The sequence below is a fragment of the Corythoichthys intestinalis genome, chromosome 1 (assembly GCF_030265065.1).
Source record: "Corythoichthys intestinalis isolate RoL2023-P3 chromosome 1, ASM3026506v1, whole genome shotgun sequence".
NCBI classification, from domain to species: Eukaryota; Metazoa; Chordata; class Actinopteri; order Syngnathiformes; family Syngnathidae; genus Corythoichthys; species Corythoichthys intestinalis.
Genome location: NC_080395.1, coordinates 76,772,421 through 76,797,861, shown reverse-complemented (window position 1 = coordinate 76,797,861; position 25,441 = coordinate 76,772,421). Strand labels below are relative to the sequence as shown.

At 41.0% G+C, this 25,441-nt stretch overlaps 1 protein-coding gene across 1 annotated transcript in view; it reads right to left on the bottom strand.

The window, feature by feature from the left end:
• LOC130912587 (zinc finger protein basonuclin-1-like) overlaps positions 1-24,459 on the bottom strand; it is a 34,704-nt gene extending 10,245 nt beyond the window's left edge. The window contains exons 1-4 of the mRNA XM_057830753.1: positions 24,454-24,459; positions 24,198-24,300; positions 19,274-19,509; positions 15,568-17,462 (exon numbers count right to left, since the gene is read on the bottom strand). Of these exons, the coding sequence (XP_057686736.1) occupies positions 15,568-17,462; positions 19,274-19,509; positions 24,198-24,300; positions 24,454-24,459 (2,240 nt within the window). The remainder of the gene's footprint in view (positions 1-15,567; positions 17,463-19,273; positions 19,510-24,197; positions 24,301-24,453) is intronic.
• Between the last annotated feature and the right edge of the window lie 982 nt (positions 24,460-25,441).

The following is a 25,441-nucleotide window of genomic DNA, read 5'->3' as shown; positions in this document are numbered from 1 at the left end:
TAATGTCGGCAACGCAATTTGTCAGCGTTACTCTTCTATTGATTTCCGCTGCCAATTCTTGCAAGTGCTACACTATGTTTGTGTGTGTGCGTGCATGGATTTGTGGGGGGTGGGGTGCTTTAGTGTGTGTTGAAGTGAATTATTAGCCTTTGTGCATTTTTGGCACATATATGTGCGTGTTTTTTTTCCCTGAATATACTGTCACATTAATGTGGTGTCAGGACAGGACTACATTACCCAGCATGCATTGTGATTACACACTGAGTGTCGTCATGTTATGTTGACAGAAGGTGAGTCTGTACAGCGCGAGTGGCACGAATGAGAAAACGAAAGTGTTTGTTATAATGTCAGCGTAATTACAACGCTTAGTCTTATTAAAATAATAAGATAGACAACACAAATAATAAACTTTGTGTTGATCTGATCACGTAGTCTCCTCTGTTTTGTGCATGCACGTCTAGAGTCTGCGGGTGTATGGAGCGCATGAGAGTCGTATGCAGTGGGCATTGGGCATCATAGGCGGTCTGCATCAGAGCTGAGCGCCGCGCACGCATAATGTATGTGCGGCGCACACAGGGGGTAAATAGACTGAAGAATAAGCCAACTGGAGGCCGACAGGGGCAAAAGAAAGGAATGACCTTGGTCAATAAAAAGCACAGATCAGGTGGACACAAGGAGAGAGAAAAAGCCAGTAGGAAGCCAAGGCGAGAGGAGAGGCAGTAATGGAAAGGTGACAGACAACTGTGTGGAGGCTCTGTCCGACGTGTCACAGCGAGACAACCACAGGGCAAGAAGCTCTGCCTGGGCTGTGAGTATTGGGAAAACAAGTGTGACACGCAGCGGAGCAAAATTATCGCATCGGTGGCGTCTGAGATTCTTGAACCCGCATTGGTGGTCGCTATTTTGTCGTCGCAGGCCTGCCTACAGTAGAGAGCGCCAACGGGAGCTGCAGCCACGAAGGACTTTGGAACCATATACCAACGACTTCCAGTGCCTCCTTTTAATGTTTTGTTCGTGATTTTTATGCTTTAACTTTTGTATTTGGAGCTTTTTAGCCTTTTAGCTTTTGTAATTGTAATAAACATTGTGACTTGTGAAAAGTCTCAATCATTTCCTTGGTCTCACGGTGTCGCTCTCCACCCGATTTCACCATTTTCCCCTGTGACGTATACAGTATATCTACATCTTGACACTTGTTCATGTTGAAGCTCGGTTGTTGTTGAAGCTTTTGAAAGCTTAAATTTAAAGAAATTCTGAATATCCATCTTGCCTTCTCAGCTGTAGTTTTACCTAAGCAAAGGACCGTCTCCAAGGTGCAAGTCACATGATCTGTTAAAAAAATTATTTGGACTATAAATAAGTCTGTATTCTTGACCCCTTTGTTGCAGGTTGCATCTTTGCCTTGGTTTTTCCGTTCGTCTGCCTCTCATCGCGGTTATCCCTCGTTTTTTTTTTCTTTTTTTTAATGATCCTGACCTACGGTCACAGACCCTTTTTGTGTCTCCCTTTTTGCGATTGCGTGTTTTTATTTTTTGTGTTTTCAATCAACCCTTTTACGTAGTGAAGGAAAAAGGTACCGTCATCGCACACACAATATAATTGTTTGCATTAGTCTAACACATACATATGGTACAGGTAGTAATCCCTATGTTATTGTTGTCTGCTAGCTTCCGCATTTTCGGACAGTAACAGATTGGTAGGTTTAATCTGAGGAGTTGTGACTGATTGCAGCTAACTGATTGATAAACAGTACACATACTATCAATGTGGAAAAAAATAACAATGTTTTTCAGAAATGAAACACCCTTCACTGACAGCCACAATTTCTTCTGTGAGACCGCCATCTGCCATTCCCATGGGCTCACCACCTGTGGGAGGGGCCAAAGGGGTCGGGTGCGTAGAGAGTTGGGCGGCAGCCAAAGGCGGGGGCCTTGGCGGTCCAACCCCCAGCTGCAGAAGCTAACTCTTGGGACATGGAATGTCACCTCTCTGGCAGGGAAGGAGCCTGAGCTGGTGGGTGAGGCAGAGAAGTTCCGACTAGATATAGTCGGACTCTCCTCCACACACAGCTTGGGTTCTGGTACCAATCCTCTCGAGAGGGGTTGGACTCTCTTCCATTCTGGAGTTGCCCACGGTGAGAGGCGCCGAGCAGGTGTGGGCATACTTATTGCCCCCCGGCTTGGTGCCTGTACGTTGGGGTTTACCCCCGTGGACGAGAGGGTAGCCTCCCTCCGCCTTCGGGTGGGGGGACGGGTTCTGACTGTTGTTTGCGCTTATGCACCGAACAGCAGCTCAGAATACCCACCCTTTTTGGAGTCCTTGGAGGGTGTGCTGGAGAGCGCCCCCTCTGGGGACTCCCTCGTTCTACTGGGGGACTTCAACGCTTACGTGGGCAATGACAGTGAGACCTGGAGGGGCGTGATTGGGAGGAACGGCCCCCCCGATCAGAACCCGAGTGGTGTTCTGTTATTGGACTTCTGTGCTCGTCACGGTCTGTCCATAACGAACACCATGTTCAAACATAGGGGTGTCCACATGTGCACTTGGCACCAGGACACCCTAGGCCGCAGTTCAATGATCGACTTTGTAATCGTGTCATCGGACTTGCGGCCACATGTTTTGGACACTCGGGTGAAGAGAGGGGCGGAGCTGTCAACTGATCACCACCTGGTGGTGTGTTGGCTCCGATGGCGGGGGAAGTTGCTGGCCAGACCTGGCAGGCCCAAACGTATTGTGAGGGTCTGCTGGGAACGTCTTGCAGAATCCCCTGTCAGAAAGAGTTTCAACACCCACCTCCGGCAGAACTTCTCCCTTGTCCCGGGGGAGGTGAGGGACATTGAGTCCGAGTGGGCCATGTTCCGCACCTCCATTGTTGAGGCGGCCGATCGGAGATGTGGCCGTAAGGTGGTTGGTGCCTGTCGTGGCGGCAATCCCTGAACCCGCTGGTGGACACCAGCGGTAAGGGATGCCGTCAAGCTGAAGAAGGAGGCCTATCAGGCCTTGTTGGCCTGTGGGACTCCGGAGGCAGCTGACAGGTACCGGCTGGCCAAGCGGACTGCGGCTTTGGCGGTCGCCGAGGCAAAAACTCGGACATGGGAGGAGTTCGGCGAGGCCATGGAAAACGACTTCCGGACAGCTTCGAGGAAATTCTGGTCCACCATCCGGCGTCTGAGGAGAGGAAAGCAGTGCACCATTAACACTGTGTATAGTGAAGATGGTGTACTGCTGACCTCGACTCGGGACGTCGTGAGTAGGTGGGGAGAATACTTCGAAGCCCTCCTCAATTCCACCGACACGCCTTCCTTTGAGGGAGCAGAGTCTGGGGACTCTGAGGTGGGCTCTTCGATCTCTGGGGTTGAAGTCACTGAGGCGGTTGGTAAGCTCCTCGGTGACCACAGAACGAGCCGTAGAAGATCCAAGATGGCCGACCGCATGAAGTGCTGAGCTGTACTCCCTGCCAAAAATCTCCTAAGTATGCCATCATATCCAGTTTGATCACTGACCAGAACCAAAATAACCCGGATTTGCCTGTTGAGGAACTGATAGAGGATTTGAAGCCTAACGCATCTTCCACCATAAAAGCGTTATGCCTAGCAACAAATCCGAGGCTAAAGTCACCCGAGCTAAAATGAGCTCAGGCGAAATGGAATCTCTAGACATCGGCGAATCTATCGCAGCTATAAAGCTACAACTAAAGAAACTCGATTTACTCGAGCAACTCACAACAGATGTCAAAGAACTAAAGGAGTCTGTGGAGTTTAACAACTCGCTCATCGAGATGCTAAAGGCTGACAATGCGTCTCTTCGGGCCGAAGTGAACAATCTCAAACATTTGACAGCTGAACTCCAAAAAGATAAAATCAACATGGCAAATTCCATAATTGATTTGCAGTGCCGAAGCATGAGAGACAACATCATTATACATGGACTTGCAGAAACAAAAAATGAAACTCACCAAAAATAAGAAGAACTTCTTAAGACGTTCCTTGTCAACGAGCTGAAAATGAAGCCCAAGGACGCCGGGGCTATTCGCTTTTCCAGGGTGCACCGCCTTGGGAGGGCTAAAAGTGGCCAACAGCGGCCCCGTCCCATTGTGGCTAAAGCCGTTGACTCCAAAATGAAGTATGCCGTCATGTCGAGGGGTAGAGAGCTAAAGGGCACCAACTACTCCATCGGCGACCAGTTCCCGCCGGAGATCATGAACAGACGAAGGTTGCTACACCCGATCATGGCCGAGGCGAGGAAAGCCAAACAGAACGCTCGTCTGTCCATTGACAAGCTTTACATCGACGGCAACCTTACACGAACCCCCGAATAACTAACTGGCTTAGTAAAGGAGACAAAAACATCATGCCTAACTTCCAAGAGGAACAGTCCGTCAAGATGTCACATGTGGCCGCCCCGCAAGTGTAAACACAGACGCATGGTGATGATGTCTTCAAATCGCGTCTCTGTCACCATGACAACTGAGGACCTTGGAAGACGGTTAATTTCCCACACTCTCTCTTCTCCTTCTCTCATCAGTCCTCATCTTCTCTCTCACTCTCTCTTCTATTTTATTTACTACTATTACTATTATTGGTTTTTTTTCTTTTTTTTCTCAATTTGGCTTAGGAATAGGCACAAATACTACTTAACTGAACAGAACAAGGCTCTCCTTGTTTGCTTGTCTGCTCTGTGGCAATATAGTTTGGTAATGTTCACAGAGGATTACTGTGAATCTGAGTGTATGACTGTATGTGTGTATGACGGCTGGGTCATTTTCAGAATGGATGAGTATATGTATATTTACATTTTCATAAGGATGTGTGTTGATTACAGGATTTCAGTAAATTGCACCAGCTACTTTATTAATGGTATTTAATGAATTAGACAGCGAAGGAGAGGAGGTGACACAGTGTATTGACTATTATAGAAACATACGTTGCAAACAGTATAAACCTGAGCAACTAAAAGCATTAACGAATAGGAATAATTGTTCATTCCTACATTTAAATATCAGAAGCCTGAACAAGCACTATGACAATCTAGTTACTCTTCTTACAAGTACAGGCTGCAACTTTGATGCAATAGGTTGTAGTGAAACTTGGTTGAATGATAGATCATACATTGACATCTTAAGTCTTAATGGTTATAAGTTGTTCACCAAGAACAGATGTGGCAGATCTGGTGGTGGTGTGTGCCTATATATCTCCTCTGCATACAATGTGAATGTCTGTGATGATATTGTCATAGCAGACAATCATAGTGACTCCCTTTTTGTTGAGATAAGTGGTAAAAACCGGAAGATCGGCGTGATCTATCGTCCCCCAGACGCGGACCTAGAAATCTTTAGGACCAGAATGGAGGAAGCATTATTCTATATAAACAGCAAAAGCAAGAGCTGTATCATCCTTGGCGACTTCAATATTGACCTCTCTAGGGATGTTACTGCTCAGAATGAATTTATAAATGTACTGTATTATATTCTTCATCCTTCTTCCCTACAATTAATACCTATACCAGAGTCACTCAATCCACAAAGTCAATTATTGATAACATCATCACAAATATTCAAAACTCTACACTTATGTCTGGAGCCTTACTCTCTGACATTTCGGATCATTACCCCATTGTATTATTTGCTGACCTTCATATTAAATCATCACCCATACAACATGAAATAAAAATAAAAATATTAAATGAAGAAACTATGTATAATTTGAGTGAGGATTTGAAGGACAAGGCATGGAATAAAATATACAGTTGCAGTGATGCTAATACCGCATTTGAGACGCTTACTAAAGAAATAAGTGACTCGATTGAAAGGACAATTCCTGAAAAAACCATCAAATGCAGCACATTCAATCAAAATCCATGGATTACCAAGGGTATACTAAAATCGATTAAGCACAAAAATAAATTATACAAAAGATATATAAACACACCTAATTATAATAATAAAAATGAATATATTAATTATAGAAATAAACTTACACACATTATCAGGAAAAGAAAGAGTAACCATTATGCAGAATTGATAAACGCATCACAGGGTGACTGTAAGAAATGTTGGAGAGTACTACACAAGGTCCTAAGCAAAAAACAAAAAAACTCCTGTGTTCCCTGCCCATGATAATAATATAATTACAGCCACCACAAATAACAGTCTTACTGACAAATTCAATGATTACTTTGCCTCTATTGGTAGTAATATATCTAGTAAAATCAGTCAGCCTCAAGATGCCTCCTTTAGAGATTATTTATCAGGTAATTACCTGGGCTCCTTCTTCCTTAATCCAACTACCTATGATGAAGTCTATAAAATAATCATGACCATGAAGAATTCAAATTCAGCTGCAGCAGATGGAATTTCTAACATAATTCTGACACACATTTCCAACATTGTCACTGCACCTCTTACCCACTGTATCAACTTATCAGTACTCTCTGGAGTAGTGCCTCAAATAGCAAAAATTGCACGAATCACACCAATTTTTAAATCTGGAGATAAAAATGATCTGAGCAATTACCGACCAATATCTATTCTGCCTACCCTTTCCAAGGTATTGGAAAGAGTAGTCTACAACAAACTCAGTAACTATCTAGACAAGCTAGACATCATTGTACCATTGCAGTATGGATTCAGAAAGAAAAATAGCACATATATGGCAGTACTTGATCCAACAGAAAAAATCCACGATACAATTGACAAAGGTGACTACAGAGTCGGCGTTTTTCTGGACCTATCCAAAGCATTTGACACTATTAAGACCGATATATTAATTAAAAAACTACAACATTATGTGATTAGAGGCCTAGCACTAGAGTGGTTCAGTAGCTATCTATCTGGAAGACATCAGTATGTCAAGATTAACAATTCAGAATCATCATACAAACTCCTCAATCATGGAGTCCGCCAGGGCTCCATCTTAGGGCCACTCCTCTTCATCCTTTACATTAATGACTTTGTTAATTCCTCATCTGTTTTTTACAAAGTACTATTTGCTGATGATACAAATTTATTCTTTTCCCATAAACATCCCTCTGCACTTGAGCAAATCATAAATAGTGAACTAAAGAAAATAGACACATGGTTCAAATGTAATAAACTCTCTCTAAATATCAATAAAACAAATTACATTGTGTTTCGCTCCAATAAAAAACAGCCCATCACACAAATCTGCTTAAACATAAATGGAGAAACCATTGAAAGAGTCTGCTCTACAAAATTCCTGGGAGTCCATATTGATGAGTACCTTAATTTTAAAAAACATATTGATGAGCTCACAAATAAACTGTCGAAATATGCTGCGCTGTTTTTTAAACTGCGACATTATATCCCACTATCTGCACTTCTCACACTGCATAAATCTTTATTTGAGCCACATTTACAATATTGTAATATCATATGGTGCAACACATTTCCAACCTATCTAAAAAAGCTTGAAATCCTACAGAAAAAAGTCATACGTGCCATAACATGGTCTGGGTTCAATGCTCCTACTAAATTAATATTTCACCACCACCACCTTCTGAGGCTAAAAGAACACAACTACTTTCAAAATGCTTGCATAATGTATCAGGTCATCCATAAACTAAACCGTAAATTAAGTGATCTCATCCCAATCAGTACTCCTCAGCACACATATACTACTAGAAGAAAACATCATATCACAGGAAAAACCAGAAGTCTAAAGTCTACAAGCTTTGGGATTGTATGCAGAGGACTACAGATCTGGAATGAACTGGACGAAACACTTAAAATGTCACACTCCATCTCTATTTTTAAGAAAAAACTGAAAACTCATCTCCTTGCTATGTATGTTTAATATGCTGTCTTTGAATAACATTCCTAAGGTATCACATGTCAAATCCGATGTAATCAGAATTTTGAAATTTCCCATAGTTAATTGCATGTATGTGTATGAATGAGTGTATGTGTGTGTTGTTTGACTGGGCCCCTACTAAAAGCTTTAAATAGCTTATTCGGAGTGTCCCTTTCATACATCTTGTCAGATGAATTGCTTGTATATATGACCATGTTCATGTGTGTACCATGATACGATGTGTGAATAAACTAAACTAAACTAAACTAAACTAAACTAAGGCCCCAGGGGTAGATGAGATCCGCCCGGAGTTCCTAAAGGCTCTGGATGTTGTGGGGCTGTCATGGCTGACACGCCTCTACAACATTGCGTGGACATCGGGGACAGTGCCTCTGGATTGGCAGACCGGGGTGGTGGTCCCCCTTTTTAAAAAGGGGGACCGGAGGGTGTGTTCCAATTATAGAGGGATCACACTCCTCAGCCTCCCCGGTAAAGTCTATTCAGGGGTGCTGGAGAGGAGGGTCCGTCGGGAAGTCGAATCTCGGATTCAGGAGGAGCAGTGTGGTTTTCGTCCCGGCCGTGGAACAGTGGACCAGCTCTACACCCTCGGCAGGGTCCTCGAGGGTGCATGGGAGTTCGCCCAACCAGTCCACATGTGTTTTGTGGATTTGGAGAAGGCGTTCGACCGTGTGCCTAGGGGAGTCCTGTGGAGGGTGCTCCGGGAGTACGGGGTACCAAGCCCCCTGGTAAGGGCTGTTCGGTCCCTGTACGACCGGTGTCAGAGTCTGGTCCGCATTGCCGGCAGTAAGTCGAATTCGTTCCCAGTGAGGATTGGACTCCGCCAAGGCTGCCCTTTGTCACCGATTCTGTTCATAATTTTTATGGACAGAATTTCTAGGCGCAGCCGAAGCGTTGAGGGTGTCCGGTTTGGTGGCCTCAGCATTGCATCTCTGCTTTTTGCAGATGATGTGGTGCTGTTGGCTTCATCAAGCCGTGACTTCCAACTCTCACTGGGGCGGTTCGCGGCCGAGTGTGAAGCGGTTGGGATGAAGATCAGCACCTCCAAATCCGAGACCATGGTCCTCAGCCGGAACAGGGTGGAGTGCCCTCTCCGGGTCGGGGATGAGATCCTGCCCCAAGTGAAGGAGTTCAAGTATCTTGGGGTCTTGTTCACGAGTGAGGGTAGGAGGGAGCGGGAGATTGACAGGCGGATCGGTGCAGCGTCTGCAGTGATGCGGACTCTGCACTGGTCCGTTGTGGTGAAGAAGGAGCTGAGCCAAAAGGCGAAGCTCTCGATTTACCGGTCGATCTACGTTCCTACCCTCACCTATGGTAGCGAGCTGTGGGTCGTGACCGAAAGAACAAGATCCCGGATACAAGCGGCCGAAATGAGTTTCCTCCGCAGGGTGTCCGGGCTCTCCCTTAGAGATAGGGTGAGAAGCTCGGTCATCCGGGAGGGGCTTGGTGTCGAGCCGCTACTCCTCCGCGTTGAGAGGAGCCAGTTGAGGTGGCTCGGGCATTTGGTTCGGATGCCTCCTGGACACCTCCCTGGAGAGGTGTTCCGGGCATGTCCCACCGGTAGGAGGACACGCTGGACCCAGGACACGCTGGAGAGACTATGTCGCTCGGCTGGCCTGGGAACGCCTTGGAATCCCGCCGGAGGAGCTGGCTGAAGTGGCTGGGGAGAGGGAAGTCTGGGCTTCCCTGCTAAAGCTGCTGCCCCCGCGACCCGACCCGGACTAAGCGGAAGATAATGGATGGATGGATGGACCGCCATCCGTCAAAGGATTATAGTTGACCAGGAAGTGCTGCGAATGGACAAGCTACAAAAGATATTTGTGGACATAGTGAAGGACCAAGAGGATCTTGATGGTTCAGAATACAGGTAACTAAAATATAATGTGTCTCCCCATGATTCTTGTTAACAAAAAAAGTAAAATACTACAAGGTTAATTGTTATCAATTTAAATTGTGTGCGCATATTTTAATTAAAAACACATGTGCATGCACATGCACATACTCAATTTTCCTTGTATTTTTTTTTGTGTTTCAGGCAGGATCAATGCTGTAAGTCTGCAGAAAGATTCTACAGCACCTACAGAAATAGGCAATAGAAGGTGGATTGTTGATGTCTTTAAGGTCTCAGCAGCTCTTGGCACTAGTGTGTGTTCAGTACTTATTGGCATCCATACATTTACAGGTTGTGACTCGACCAGTGCCTTATATTGCAAAGGCAAAAAAAAAAAATTCTGTTGCATTTCATAAAGACGAATATCTGACTGGGTTACAAAGCTGTGCAGAGATTTTAAACTTGAACTACAGACATTTAACACGCTACCCCCGTCTCATCTGACCAGAGGGACCTCTTCTTGCTCCTTTACTCCACTGTATTTTTACGGACTACAATTTCGCTTGCTAATTCCCATTAGCCGTTCTGGGGTTCCTGTCTATCCGTCCTGGGAGTGGATCTCTCCTGACTGTGGTACTCCCCAAGGTTTCTCATTTTTCTCCCAATTGACTCTGGAGTTTTTGGAGTTTTTCCTTGCCGGCATGGAGGGTCTTAAGGATAGGGGATACCCAGGACTTGAACTGTATCTATTCATCTTTGTTGCTTCATTTCTAATTGTGTATCATATTGCCTCTGTAAAGCCCTTTGAGACCTCTGTTGTGATTGAGGGCTATACAAATTGAATTGAATTGAATTAAGTAAATATGTGTGACACCTGTATGGCCAGTCTGCCAAGAATGTAAATGATGCATGATACAAATCTTTCTGTATGGCCTTGCCAGAACTCCAACACTGCAGGAGAGCAAACTACCAAGCAGCAATTATGAAACATTTTATGACAGGTAAAATGTGTGCCCCTTCCTTCACCCATTTTGAATGGGTGGCACATTAGGGAGGGGCAGTTGGCAGTGACATGGATGACTACGAATCCTACCCCTGAAAGTTTTTTGCAAGTAGTCCACTGGAGTTGCAAGGCGACCAAACGTGAAACGGAAGGATGTTCGTGTATGTCAGCAGAACTGTCTTGTATAGATTTATGTCAGTGCCAAGCATGTGAGAATGTTTCAAAAGAAACAGAGGACAGATTGAAAGTGATATTGAGGAGTAATATTCACACAATGTCATAATGTACAGTGCTTTATCTTTTTTTTTTAATATTTGAATGTGTAATAATCTATATTCAGACACGCTGCCATATTTGAATAAATGTGCTATACTATACTTGTGAATGATTCAAACCTTTTGTGTATTTATTTTTTTGTCTTGTTAAATTTTTGCCATGATTCAGAATTAGGAGTGTGTGGTGGCAATTCGGTTGATTTTCAGCCATTTACGATCTTGATGTTCATTTTTTATGTCTTTCATTTAGTGCTGCAACGATTAATCAATTAACTCGAGTATTCGATTAGAAAAAAATATTCGAATTAATTTTTTCTGCTTTGAGTACTCGTTTAATTAAAGTGGGGTTGTAATGGTTTGTTTTGAAAGTGTTTGCATTTAGTTTAATTGATTTGGGTGGATACACTGCCCTCTAGTCTGCCTCATTTTATGTGACTAAATCCAGCTGCTCCTTGTTAAGACCAACATAAGCTAAGTTTTTGTTTGGCCTAATGTTTTTTAATGCATTCTTAAAGTAATTTATAGGTATATTTAGTTGTTTTTTGTGGGAATATGTGTCATGAACCATTTGTTAAGAGCATTGTGTAAAAAAAAAACAAAAAAAAAACAAAACATTAGCGTTTTATAGCATTTAAGCTAGCAGCCTTTTGCTATGTAAGTTAGCCAAATGTTCTTTTGTTGGACATAAATCCCCATTTTTTTGTTTTTTTATACCGTTTGAGGCTCAGCTCAGGTATTTTAAATTTTTATGTTCCTTATCCGATTACTCAAATAATCGAACTAACTAGCTCATCGATTAATCGACTACTAAAATATTCAATAGCTGCAGCCCTACTTTTATTACATAGTAGTTTATGATGTTTCTAATATATAAGCTTTTCGCTAAATTTAATATATATTACATTGTGCTGGGTGCAAATCACTTATATTGAACCATTTGCATTAAGAAATTAGCTACATTTCTCACTCTGAATTTGCCTATGTGTACACTAAGGCACCAATACTTCAAATATTTGTTAGATGTGTTGATGACATTTGATAGAAATTTTGTGTTTCCAGAATTAATATAGCACTTAAAACAAGCAAAAACAGCAGCACAAGATTTTTGTTTTTGTGTATTCACATTAAGATACATCTGTGGCTGGTGACGAGGTTTGGAGAAATATTCTGAGTAGAACTTTTAACCCAGAGTCAAGAAGGGATTTGGCTATGAAAAAATACATTGACTGTGTAGATCCAGTTTAATGGAACGAAATTCATTTCCTAAGCACTTTTTCCATGGTCCCAAGACAGCCTATATTACTTTTTCATTGCCTCAAAATACCTTTTGCATGTGTTTCCCTCTCATTCTTTTGTAAATTGTTTTCTTGTGGTAGCTATAAAGCAGATTGTTGAGCTGTTGACCACATTAGTCACGTAGCGTATTTAAATCCCCCTTATTTCATGTTATTAAGTTTAAGTATCTTCCTAAGACATTTTTAGTACATTCTGCCTCTATGCATCTATACAAAATAAGATGAAAGCGCACGGTAGTACTCAAGGTGTCAAATTCGCCTCTTGTAGATATTTCACCGGTGTAGGACATTTTGGCAGAACACCAGTGTAATATATGGAAATTCCTATGTTACTTGAAATGCACACTCAAGATCTCTTGAGGATCTTTGGGTGTGAGAAAAAGACTTTGATGAGAGAAAATGTGGTTGATGAGACTGTGGCATGTTCGAGAGAAATGAAGCTCGTGTTCTTGTGAACCCAGAGTGTCTATTGAATGTTCAAAACATTCCACCCTGGTTTTGTCTATTCATGTCTCATCCCATCTTTCCTGTTCATTTTGCTTTTGATGCTCATTTTGTGAAATATCAACAGTCTTGACCTGTTCATTAATGTTCATCTCAGATTCAAATTTAAAGGGATGAACAGATGACGTGTTCATGTCACTAGCGCAGGGATCGGGAACCTTTTTGGCTGAGCCATGAACACCACATATTTTAAATGTAATTCTGTGAGAGCCATACAATATGTTTCAAACTAAAAATACAAGTAATATGTGCATTTTATGTAATTTCAACACTTTTAAAGTACAATAAGTCTCTGAATTCATTTTAATAGCTCATATAAATAATAATTAAATTAAATAATAAATAATAATTAAATAATATTAAAATAGTTATTTTAATATTTTGTTGTGTCCACAGAGAAACTGTTTCATCTGATTTCGTTGTGTTTGTGGAAAATATACACACAAGTTTCAGCCTGAAAAGACAATATTGTACTTACGGTTTTAAACCAGCAGGGGGCAGCGTTCACTTCTTGGCGTGCATGAGTGATAAGTGTGCATTTTAGAGCGAATAAGAAATGAGCCATCTGTGCAGCAATGCGAGACGGACGTTGTTGTTAAAAGTATTTTTTTCTGGTTTCAGGTGAGAAAAAGAGTATAATTGGACTGTGTATATTAGTGGATTACTTTATTTTAGGATGATTGTTATGTGTACTGTGTGTTAATATAGTTCAAAATATGTTAATCGTTAAAGAGCATACGACAGGAGAAAAAAAGTCTTAAAGAGCATTATTATGTGAATTAGAATCATATTTTGAGATGATTCGATTATATACAACAATTTAGCATAGCCCAGATGACAATAAATTAGTCTTTTAATCTGCCGGTCAGCCACGCCTACCATTATAGGGCTCTAGCGTCCCCAACAGGTGGATGACGTCAGCGGGAGACTGGGCTCATCGGTTTTACTATTCAGCCCATTGAGGGGGAATTATTCAGAACAAAGAAAACGCGACGAAGAGAGCCGCAAAATGTCATTGTTTCTGTCTCTTTACTCCAGTATTTTTACAGGATATTCTTTTTATCCACGTATTTTTCCCCAATTGCTTAATAAATGACATGGTCATGACAAATAACAGTCTTGTGCTAAATGGAATATGAAATAATAAAAATGCACTTATTCAGGACGACATGGCAAAATTACTCCATAATGGTCAAAACTGTCAACTTCACCTTTATTGTCGCACCTTCCGAACGATATTTTATGACACCTAAATCGGACATATGTCATTTCCCTTCCCCGGCTTCAGAGAATGTAAACAAACCAAGAGACGTGACAGCTGGCCGACATGCTAACCCGAACCGAGTGGTGTTTCAAAGTCTTCGAAGCGGAAAATCACAAATAACTAGCCCGGATTATTTGACATGACGACTGAGTTGTCGATTGTCTTCGCGGATCGGCTAACCACCCGGCGGAGAGCAATTTACAGCTCGTTCACCGCCGGAGGGCGGATCCAGTTGTTGTGCAGCTAACGTGCAGCTAATGTGCATGAGCAGAGCTTTTTACATGCCTATCAATGATCAAACTTAAGTAGTACTTTATTTAAAGAAAGTTTGTAGTATTTACTTTGTAATCGCTGTATTCGTATTTGATATAATACAAAACAAGATTTTTACTCACTTCCTCGTAAGTCCAATGGTACCACAGTAGTAGGGCTTGTTTTGGCCAATATCCACTGTGAATGGGAACCTTTTGAAATTCCAAAAAGACGCACACGCCTCTCCCTCATACTGCAAGATTTTTCTGCAGCCGTTTGACTGGCGTAATGCGAAAAATAAACGTATTAATCCGCAAAATCAGCTGAATCCTTAGTCCTCTTGCACAACAGTACAGCTGTATAGTGAAGAGGACACCTTCATCCGTACACGTCACAGCGCCCTCCTCCTCAATGCAAGACCGAAGCCGGAAGTCACTCATTTTCATGGCGTGGGATTAAAAAAACTGAATAAATATAGCGATCGCTTCCACACACATCCAAGCGGTCCTATTCATTCAGGAGCAAAAAATATCGCGTGTATTATGAAATAAACATGCTTTTTCGTGTCACATGCACTTTAAGTATGTTTATGTATGACTGCAGATGGATTCGTAATGGCGAGCAGACGATGAGTGAATGTTAGTAGTGTCTAAAATGCAGAAATTTAATGTTTTGTCACAAAAACTTGTATATACAGTATTTTCCTAAGTATTTTCAATTCATATTTTTATACTGGAGTGCCAAGTCAAATTTCGTTGTTGACAATGTTTTGCTGACAGTTCTATTGTAGTCCAGTCTAGTCTAGTCTAGTCTAGTCTAGTCTAGTCTAGTCTATTCAGATGCAGCCGTCAAAGAGCCATATCTGGCTCACGAGCGAGCCATAGGTTCCCGACCCCTGCACGACAGTCATATTTTGAAAGCCCGGCAGCGCCGCCCACAGCGCTTTGCGGTGCCAACAGCAATGGCGACCTACTAGTTAAACTAATTTTACAAATTTTATAAAAACAAAAACATCAAGAGGGGTTTTAATATCTAATTATTTTAACTCATACTAACATTTATACTTTGAGAACTACTATTTTCTCTATCCGTGGTTTAAAAAACACATTACTGAATGTTTAACCTAAAAAAAAAAAATCATTAATGTATGAGCTACATGCCTTGTGGCTGGGTCAAATGCTTTAATGTGTGCATTTAACAATTGTGGACCCATAAAGCCACGGAATTGCACCACCTCATTCTATAACAATTCATAGACCCAATCTATCTCCATTTACTTTAATACATTGAAACAACATACATGCCTCAGCATCTCACCTATCTCGGCTCCCGCGTGAGGAAAATGTGGCAGGACAGCCGTTCACTTTGTCGTGGTTCTTAAAAGTGGTTTCATAGTCGTGAAACTGGTCAGCTTTCAGGTCAAGATCTGAGGGACTTGAGTTTTCATTGGCCTGAGAGCCTTCCTTTTTTTGGTCGTCTGAGAGTTGAAAACCATTCCTGTCGGTCATCCTCTGCTCTCTCCACTGTAACTTTGAAAAGTGATCATCTCCTTGTAGTGCATTTTGACACTCTTTGCTATCACTCTCCTCATTAAAACAGCATTCCTGACTAGCAGATTGGTTGTCCCGAAGGCTTTTGATCAACTTGTTTTTTAAATGAGAGGTAATGGTGGTGACTGTTTCTACCTTCTGTGTGATGTCATCTTTGTGCTCTCCCGTTAACATTCCAATAGCATGGTCCAACAAAGACTTGCTACCTTTCCTTTCTCGCACTTCATCAAAATACCTAGTTTTCTCTTGGGTCTTCATCTTATTTGTTACAAAACACATTTGTCCTCCTGCTCTGTGACCTTCACATTCTTCATAGTCTCCCTCCCATGAAAGAATGTCCTCTTCTAAATGACTCTCTTGATCAACTTGATCATCTCTCGCTACCATTTCCTTTTCTATCTTTATTGGCGTGTTTGACTTTCGGGATTTTTTTTTTGATTGGGGTAGGGGCTCAGGAACAGCGGCCAGTTTTACAGACGTTGAGGATGCTATTAGAGAAGGCGAGGGTTGCGTCCCTGGGGTACTTACAAGCTCTGCTGGTGTAACAGGACTGCGGTAAAAAGGCAGGACCGGCTGTACTGTCTTTAGGTTAGGAAAGAGAAGTCCGCTCTGGCTCATACCTTGGAAAGCACTTGGAACCGACTTATGGCTTTCTGCAGAGCAGATTGAAATGGATGTGTCATAGCCAGAGGGTGTCTCTGCAGGACGCTCATAGGTATGCATGCTATACCGTATGTCTCTGTCTCGATTGTTGCGATTCATGGGCATGTGGAGTCGTGGATTGGGATTGGCACTGTGGCGGTTGCGACTTCGCAATGAGCTAAACACCATGTTGCATCCTTCGATTGTACACTTATGCTTAATCTTCAGGTGAACTGCGTTATAGTGGATTTTTAGTGTACCTTTGTCATAGAATGTCTTCTCACAAGCATTGCAAAATACACGACTCTTTTTCAGAGATCCTCCACTTCCACTGCTTACTAAAATCCCCACTCCACTCCTTCGATTGTGCAGCTTAGAAGAAGGTGAAAATTGAGTAGAGTCAGAGGTCATGGGGACATCAGAGCAGTTGTCACTTGTTAAAAAATCTTCTGTCTCAACCATTTTTGTCCAGGAAATACATTCTATTGATTTGTCTTGATCCTCACTGCATATTACAGAGTGGGCATCGATATGGCTGATGTCTGTTGAACACGGTGGGTTTTGACTTGCATGACTATTCTGGTCTTGATCCACTTGCCTCTGACTCTGATGATCTACTGACCTGTGGCAGTACTCCTTGTATATTTGCTGACGCTGATGGCTTAAACTGGCAGGGGAGCCAAGAAATGGGGCTGGAACAGAGCTCAACAGCTGGAAAGGTACTATGAATGCCATGCTATTAATTAAGTTCTCAAAGTGGTGCATGTTCTCGCCATTCTGCTTCTCTTCTTTGATTGTAGACACAGCCGTAGGGCATGGACTGTTACGCTCAATGAAATTGCGAATATCTGAGATGGTCCGAGTGCTGGGAACTAGTACTGCTTGTCCCTGTCTGTCTTGTAGAGCCATGACCTCAACTATAGACTTGGTCTCACCAAAGCGCAGGAACTGTTGTAGTGTTGCAATCTCCTCCTCATACGTCATAATGGCCCAACGGTCCAGTACCTTCCCTGCTACATCCTATCAACAAACAGAGGAAAGTTTTTGTCATTTGTTGTCCTTTTCCCAATCGGAAAGTACCATGGAGTACTACAGTACATATTACTTGATTTTTTTTTTTTAATAATGTATTTGTAATTTACTGGGGTTCATAAATATTTGTTCCCCTGACAATCAGCAATAATTATGACACTTAAGGAGTTGTCAGTCTACCTTTAAAAAAGTCCACCTTTACCCCATGAATAACCACCCACCCACCACCCGTTTAAGCTCAATATTGTCAGTTGTGTACCCCACAGTCAGTCATAATCCAACTGCTACCATGGCCAAGACCAAAGAGCTTTCGAAACACACCAGAAAAATAATTGTAGAGCTACACAAGCTGGATAAGGATATGGGACAATTGGAAAGCAGCTTGGTGAGAATAAATCAACAGTTGCAGGAATTGCTAGGAAATAGAAAAAGATAAACATGACTGATAATCTACCTCGGACTGGGGCTCAGTGTAGGACATCACTTATGATGAGAAAAGTGAGGGCTCAGCCTAGAACTACATGGCAGGGGCTGTTGAATGACCTGAAGAGAACTGGATGCACAGGTTCAAAGACCAGTCAGTAGAACACTATGGTGCAATAGGTTAAAATCACGCACTGCTCAGAAGGTTCATATGTTGAAGCCAGTACATGTGAAGGCCCCTTCTGAAGTTTACCAGGGACCATCTGAATGATGCAGAGGGGTCATGGGAGAAAGTCATGTGGTCAGATGAGACCACAGTATAACTTTTTGGTGCAAACTTTACTCATCGTGTGCAGAGGAAAAAGAAGTATGAGTCCCAAGAACACCATCCCCACTGTGAAGTAGGGGAGTAGAAACCTCATGCATTGGGGCTGCTTTTTGGCAAAGGGGACAGGACGACTGTATTGCGTAAAGCAAAGGATGATTGGTGAAATGTATTGTCAGATTTTGAGCAACAACCTCCTTCCCTCAGTCAGGGACTTAAAGATGAGTCGTGGCTGTATCTTCCAACATTAAAATGATCCGAAGCACACAGCCAAGTTGACTAAGGAGTGGCTGCGTAAAAAGCATGTCAAGGTTCGGATTGGCCCAGCGAGTCTCCAGACCTCAATCAAATAGAAAATCTTTGGATGGAGCTGAAACTTTGTGTTGATCAACGACAGCCCAAAAACCAGACAGATCTAGAGAAGATTTGTGTAGAGGAATGTGAAAACCTGGTGAAAAACTACAGAAAGCTTCTGACCTCTGTAATTGCAAATAAGAACTAATTATTAGCACTGATTTTCACAGGGGTACAAATACTTATGAACCCCATTAATTTACAAATAAATGAATAAAAATCATACAATGTGAGTTATGTATTTTTTTTAGATTATGTCTCTAAAAGTGGAAATGTTTCTATGATTGAAATTTCAAACCTCTACCTATTTTCTAAGTGGGTGTACTTGCGAAATCACAAGTGGTGCAAATACTTCTGCTCTCCACTATATATATGAATATTCCTGTGTGTGTGTGTGCGTGGGTGCTTGTGTGTGTGTGTGTGTGTGTGTGTGCGTGCGTGCGTGCGTGCGTGTGTGTGTGTGAAGAAAAGAAATGCTGATAATTATGTAAAAATAATGACACAACGCACCTCTATGAACTATGATAAATGTGTACTGATTATTTTAGTAACAGACAAAATCATTAAAAAAAAAAAAAATGGGAAGCTTTTCACCATGATTCAAGTCCAAGTTGGTGTTGTGTGCATGTGTACTTATTTAAGGTAACCACAAATACATCTATGTGGGGAAGTTGACCCATCACCCGCCCTCATTTACCTGAAGTATGTATCCTCGGATGTAGTCCTGTAGTGTCCATTCAAGTGCATTGAGAATTTTGATAACCTCTTCCTGCTTGAGAACGGAAAACAGCCGGTCCAAGAGGATCTTCAGGCGCACTGGAATAGCATGGGTTCCATATAGCATCAGGCTGCAGATGTCAAACACCACATCGGAATGCACAATCTCCACCTGGCTGTTGTGATACATGTGGTGTACCTTCAATTTACTCAGAGCTAGAACATATGCACAAAATTTGGGATGACTTTACAATGCAGTGTAAAATAATATCACATTAACAACAAAAAGGAGCGATGATCGAAAATAAATGTTTTTATCATTTTAATTATAATAGTAGTAGTATATGGTGACCTCAAGACTAAACAAGCCCCAAATTTGGATAGGCATCATTTCTTTTCTTGATTCCGTGCCGTTCACCCACACAAGGGTCTCAGGGGGTGTTAGACCCTATCCCAGCCAACTATGTGCAGGAGGCGGTGTAAACACTGAATTGGTTGCCAGCCAACTGCAGGGCACAAGGAGACAACGATTCATGCACACACTCATACCTATGGACAATTTGGATTCTTCAATAAGCCTACCATGCATGTTTTTGGGATGTGGGAGGGTACTGAAGCACCCATGGAAAACCCATGCAGGAGAGCATGCAAACTCCACACAGAATGGACGGAACCCGAGATTCAACCCTTGATCTCAGAACCGTGAGGCAGACGTGCTTTTATTAAGTCATAATATTGTGATAATGTAAGTTGACACACTATGAATAGCCCCCCCCCCAGTCAAATTAAGCAATATTCACATGAAATCCATTAAAAAGAGCACTTTTTTGGCAACATCTCACAAAGAGAGAGATAAAGAGATTATATCACTTCTAAAAATTATGTTACTTCCCCCGTACCTATGTGAGGTATGATTTTCCAAGGTACAGGGGTTGGACCAAATACACCTAACATTTTGGCCTCATAATCATTGAACATATTGTTAAAGAATGGCATGAGGAACATTCCAATGAAGTTGAGCATCTCGTATGGTTGGCACAATCCCCAGACATAGACATCATTACTATTGACGTGACACATCATCATTCTTTGAGCGGTGCCTTACCATAGGGGGCCGAGCTTGAATCTTCATATAGTCAGTCGAAAGCGGCACACGGTCATGTCAAACCGAGATTAAGCTTGAATTTTGGAAGAACTACGAAAACTGTACCACATACAAACAGGAAGGATTGTCTCTGAAATGATCTGTTCAAGGAAGAAGCTCCTTTTACGCCAAGCGGCCGCTAGCCTCATTCGCCAACACGGTAGCATTGTACTTTGTCAGTATACGTAAAATAAACGCTAACTGCACGGTTTCTTTGCTTTTAACCAAGAATCGAGATTGTTTTATGTCCATATCTATGAAGAATTCGGGGATTCAAGCATTTATTCACAAGAATTTTTGCCAGAAAAGCTGTTTACGCCAGGCGCCAGGCGGCACTGACATTATATAGTGTATAATGTCTATAAAGGGCTATTCTATTCTATAATAGGTTGTGATTGTCTATACTGTAGAATTTATTCATAATCTATTTACATATTAATTATAACAGATTCTGCATGTGTTCCTTAAGTATTAAATTTCTCATGTTAAATTGAGTGATTTATTAGCTGTTGAAAACTCGCAGTAAATTAAAAAAAAAAAAATAATTAAGTTGCTATTTTGGACAAAAACTTAAACGTAAAAAAATATTATATGTTAAATATTGCTATTGATCCTCAAAATATTGGTGATTGATAATTATCTCTGCATTTGTTGATTTTTTTGTGCATCTAGTATAAAATCAGACTTTTATAGCCGTATTAAGTTGTGTTATACTTATTTAAAACATAATTAATCAAGATTTCATAAGGGAACGACTTTGAATTTTTTTAAGGCCGTTGCTCATGGAGACTCATATATGGCTAAGGTAGGTGCCTTTTTTGGTTTTAGGTCGGTAGCAGCTTTGGTTTTGAAAATATTTGAATTTAAAGTTTTTGAAAATAGGCCCCCTACAAATTGGCCCTGTTTTCCGTGTCATGTCAATAGGTTATGGAGTCTATGCCCCAGACCTCAACATTGAGCATTTATGGTCAGTTTTAGAGATTTAAGACATCAATTTCACCCGCCACCATCTCTAAAAGAGTTAGAGGGTATTCTGGCCGTAAATTCCTTTGGAAACAATTCACAAGTTGTATAAATTATTACCTTGGAGAACTGAGGCTGTAATTGGCGCATAAGGCGGACCTACACCATATTAAATTACTTTTTGTGGATTTTTTTAAAGTGTTTCCATTATTTTGTCCAACCCCTGTAATTCATTTGATGTGGAACTAATTCATTTGATGAGGAACATAGGGACAGCAATAAAAGGACGTATATATGCAGATGTATTGCCACATTTAAAAAAATATCTTTTTTTTTTTTTTTTTTTTTTAAGTAAACAATAAAAGAAATGCATCATATGTAACATATATAGGTAATAACACTAAGGTTTTCATTAATACATTTTTATCGTAATATCATTTGGTTTTATGCTCTTTGAAAGCCTGTTGTAATGTTAAAAAAGAATGTCACTTAATATAACAGATATACACTATATATATATGTTTTAAACTCTATATACATACATACAGTATATACTGACTATAAGCTGCACCACCCAAATTTCACAAAATCGTAGAACAGGGTTCATCAAATCCAGATCTAATGTATTTTTCATGTCTATTTCCCCTAACACACCTGAATCATATGATATGATGAATCAGCAAGATCTCCAGAAACCTGATAATGATCCTGATTGTTTGATTCAGGTGCGTTGGAGGAGGGACACATGGAAAATGCGACTGGAAAAGTGGCCATGAGGTCCGGATTTGGTGAACCCTGTTGTAGAGTAACACAAACACGAAATCAAGAAACTTCAACGCAAGATCCACCGTTAGCCCTAAACAGGCGTGCCACTGAAGAAGAAAAGAAGGAACTCTGCAAACATGCAATTAGCTTAGCTTTGGCTGTCATGGCATTTGGTTATCCAAACTTTTAAAATATGTCTAATAATCCATGGTTAGACTTAGATGGGTTTTCCGTAATGATAAGGGTTATTGTTTTTTATTGTGGTTTATTGTTGTTATAAATGCCCCAGGTTACAAACGGAGAGATCAGAGTAGCAACTTACTGTCTGAAAAATATGTCATGTATTTACTGTCGTTAGAATCGCACATTAATTCCATTGTATGACTTTGCAAAAGCTTATAGTCAGGTGTGGCATATCGATGGATTTTTTCTTAAATTTTGTAAAATTTGAGCAATGACGCTAACAGTCAGGTGCACTTTGTAGTCCTGAAATTACTGTACATAGAGTACATTATCTGAATTTCGCCTTTAGCTCTTTGACAAGATTTCCCAAATTCTCATATATTAATCTTTTAACAGTTTCTCAACCAAAATAACAATCAGGAACAGTTCAGTATTCTTATCATGTTACAATGACAATAAAGATTCACTTCCATTCTATACCAATTCAAAGCTGTTAAAGGGTATGACAACACCTGGGGAAATGCTAATATTCCATCATTTATCCATAAACGCATGCCTTTTGGATTCATATCATGCCACTTCGTGTAATTACACACATCGCAACACCAAGAAAATGATAGAAATTAGGATCGATTGTCAAGCTAAAAGGACCCGCCCCCGAGATCCCGGAAATCTAGCATATTGTGTGCGTGACGTCACAACAAGGAAACAACCGGCTAAGTGCTTAGTACTGAATGGCGGTGATGATGGCGGACAATTTTGTTTCTAGTTGCAGCGACGAATCCGACGTAACGAACATTCTTCTAATGGTGACGAGGAGAGTTATGAACCTTTCTTTGGTGTTTTGGATTATCAATTTGAGCCCAAACGAAAGCCAATGCATCTTAATGAAAGGATCATTGAGGTGAGCAATCACACTAATGAAACACTGGCAACAACAGATTGTGTGGGAAACACCGAATGGTTTGTTTTGCATTTCTTTTTGTGAAGCTCATACACCGTGACCACAAAATAAAGTAATGTATAGAATAATTATCATTTATTGTGCTATCATCGGTTTTTGCTCTGCCAACCGACACAAATATGAATGGGATTAGAGGATTTGTTCTATATATTTTACGAGCGATAATTTATATATGTGTCCAGTCCTATATCCAATGCGTGATATGTTTTTTATTATCAAAGAGTACTCACTCTGGCCATTTTCCTCCTTTGCTTTGCCTGGGGTGGTGGGGTGGTCTCATCAGAGCCAGTCATCGTCCTGTTTCTTGATATCTTGGGACAGCGTGTGTAGGTGGGCACCGCATCTGCTTTCACCAGCAATTTCTTATCAAAACCTGATTTAATTTGTCCATGTTTCGTATAGCTTTCAGGAGTAAAATGCGCACCACACAAAACCGTGCCGGAGGCTGGGTCCGCAAAATTAGCCCTCTTAGCACTGACGAACTTTAATCAGTGTCTACTTAGTCCAGCTCTTTTTCTTGCGTTCTAGAACTCATGGGTACTACATTGCGACAGATGGCTATTTGTACACCACATAGCATGACAGGTTTGAACCATTTTAGCGATTTTTTGATGAAACACGAACGCAACTCTCTCGTCGATAAACCTCGACCTATTTTTTCCATGTTATGACGTCTCCGCCCAATTCAGCTGTTTCCGGAATACTTTCGGAAAAGTTCGTAATTTTCAATCTATTTTCGATAATTGCTCATGAATGTGATTTATTTTTTTGTTAACTTTATTAATATGTTATCTTGCCACATAACGGTTCTATTGATATCTCACAGCCCCTTAGTGTTTTAATACCCTTTAAAGACCCATTCAGTTGTATGATTTCAGCTCTTACCATGTGCAACCCAACCGTGCATGCAGTTTTCACACTGCCGTTGTTTCATCTTGCAAGGTTTAAAGTTTTCACAGTTGCAATTCAACAAAGTGCAACAGATACCCTACCAAAAAATAACAGAATGTCAAGATTCACATTTTTATTTGTCATGTGAACAGTAAACATAATGGTAATGCACACCAATTAAATTCTTGCTTTGTTAGTGAAAAAAAGGTCAATATATATATTATATGTACGCAGTGGTACCTCTACTTACGAACATCTCTACATCAGGACTTTTCAGAATAAGACACGCCTCAATGGTAAAAAATTGCCTCTTGTTACGAAAGAAATTTCAGGATACGAAAGGCAAAAATACAGTATGGGCTTCTACACTCAGCTCCCAGAGTTTACTTAACATAACATACGTATAGTTGCTCTGCCATTGGCTATTGCCTAGCATCTTCCTGACATTGATTAAGAGGGACCTCTACGATATGTGTATGTGTGTATCCCAGCATCCTCTCCATTTGCCCCTCGTGTTCCAACAGCTTTACGTGGGTGTATTAACTTCATTTTTTTCTTATTCTTTTGTTTTGTTTTTTACATTATGCACAACTCTTATTTTATTGCTTTCGTGCAATAATCTAATTGTAACGTATTTGTTTCATGATATAATTCATTTTTATCCTGTATAAAAGATTTATGTCTAAATTTAGGGGGGCTTGGAACGGATTAGGGCATATACATGGAAAACGTGTCTCTACTTGCGGAATTTTCACTTTACAAAACTACATCCAGAACCAATTAATTTCATAAGTAGAGGTACCACTGTAAATATCATGGGGGGGGGAAGGTGTCCTAGTCCAATTTTACAACATAAAAACTGGTCATCTTAAAAAAGGATGGTGCAATCAAGATTAGTAGTAGTACAGTAGCAGTGGTCGTAGTTTAGTTGATTCAAAAATAAAATAAATATAATCTTATGCTAAATTTGTGCATCTCTTATATAGTGGATAAAACACCAATTTTTCTCTAGTTAAACAAGGTCTCACACAAGGTTCTCAATTTAAGCCTAGTACAAATGGAGCAAGGCTTTAAAAATCAGTGTTTTGCCCCCTCCATCCAAAAAAAGAAATTCTGTGTACACACCACCTAGTTTTAGAAAAAAAACATCATCCCCTCTCATAAGTGTGGTTTTATGCACAATACAGAAGAGTGCCAAACCTTTTACATTGTTTCTCTTGTAATACATCTTAAATTCA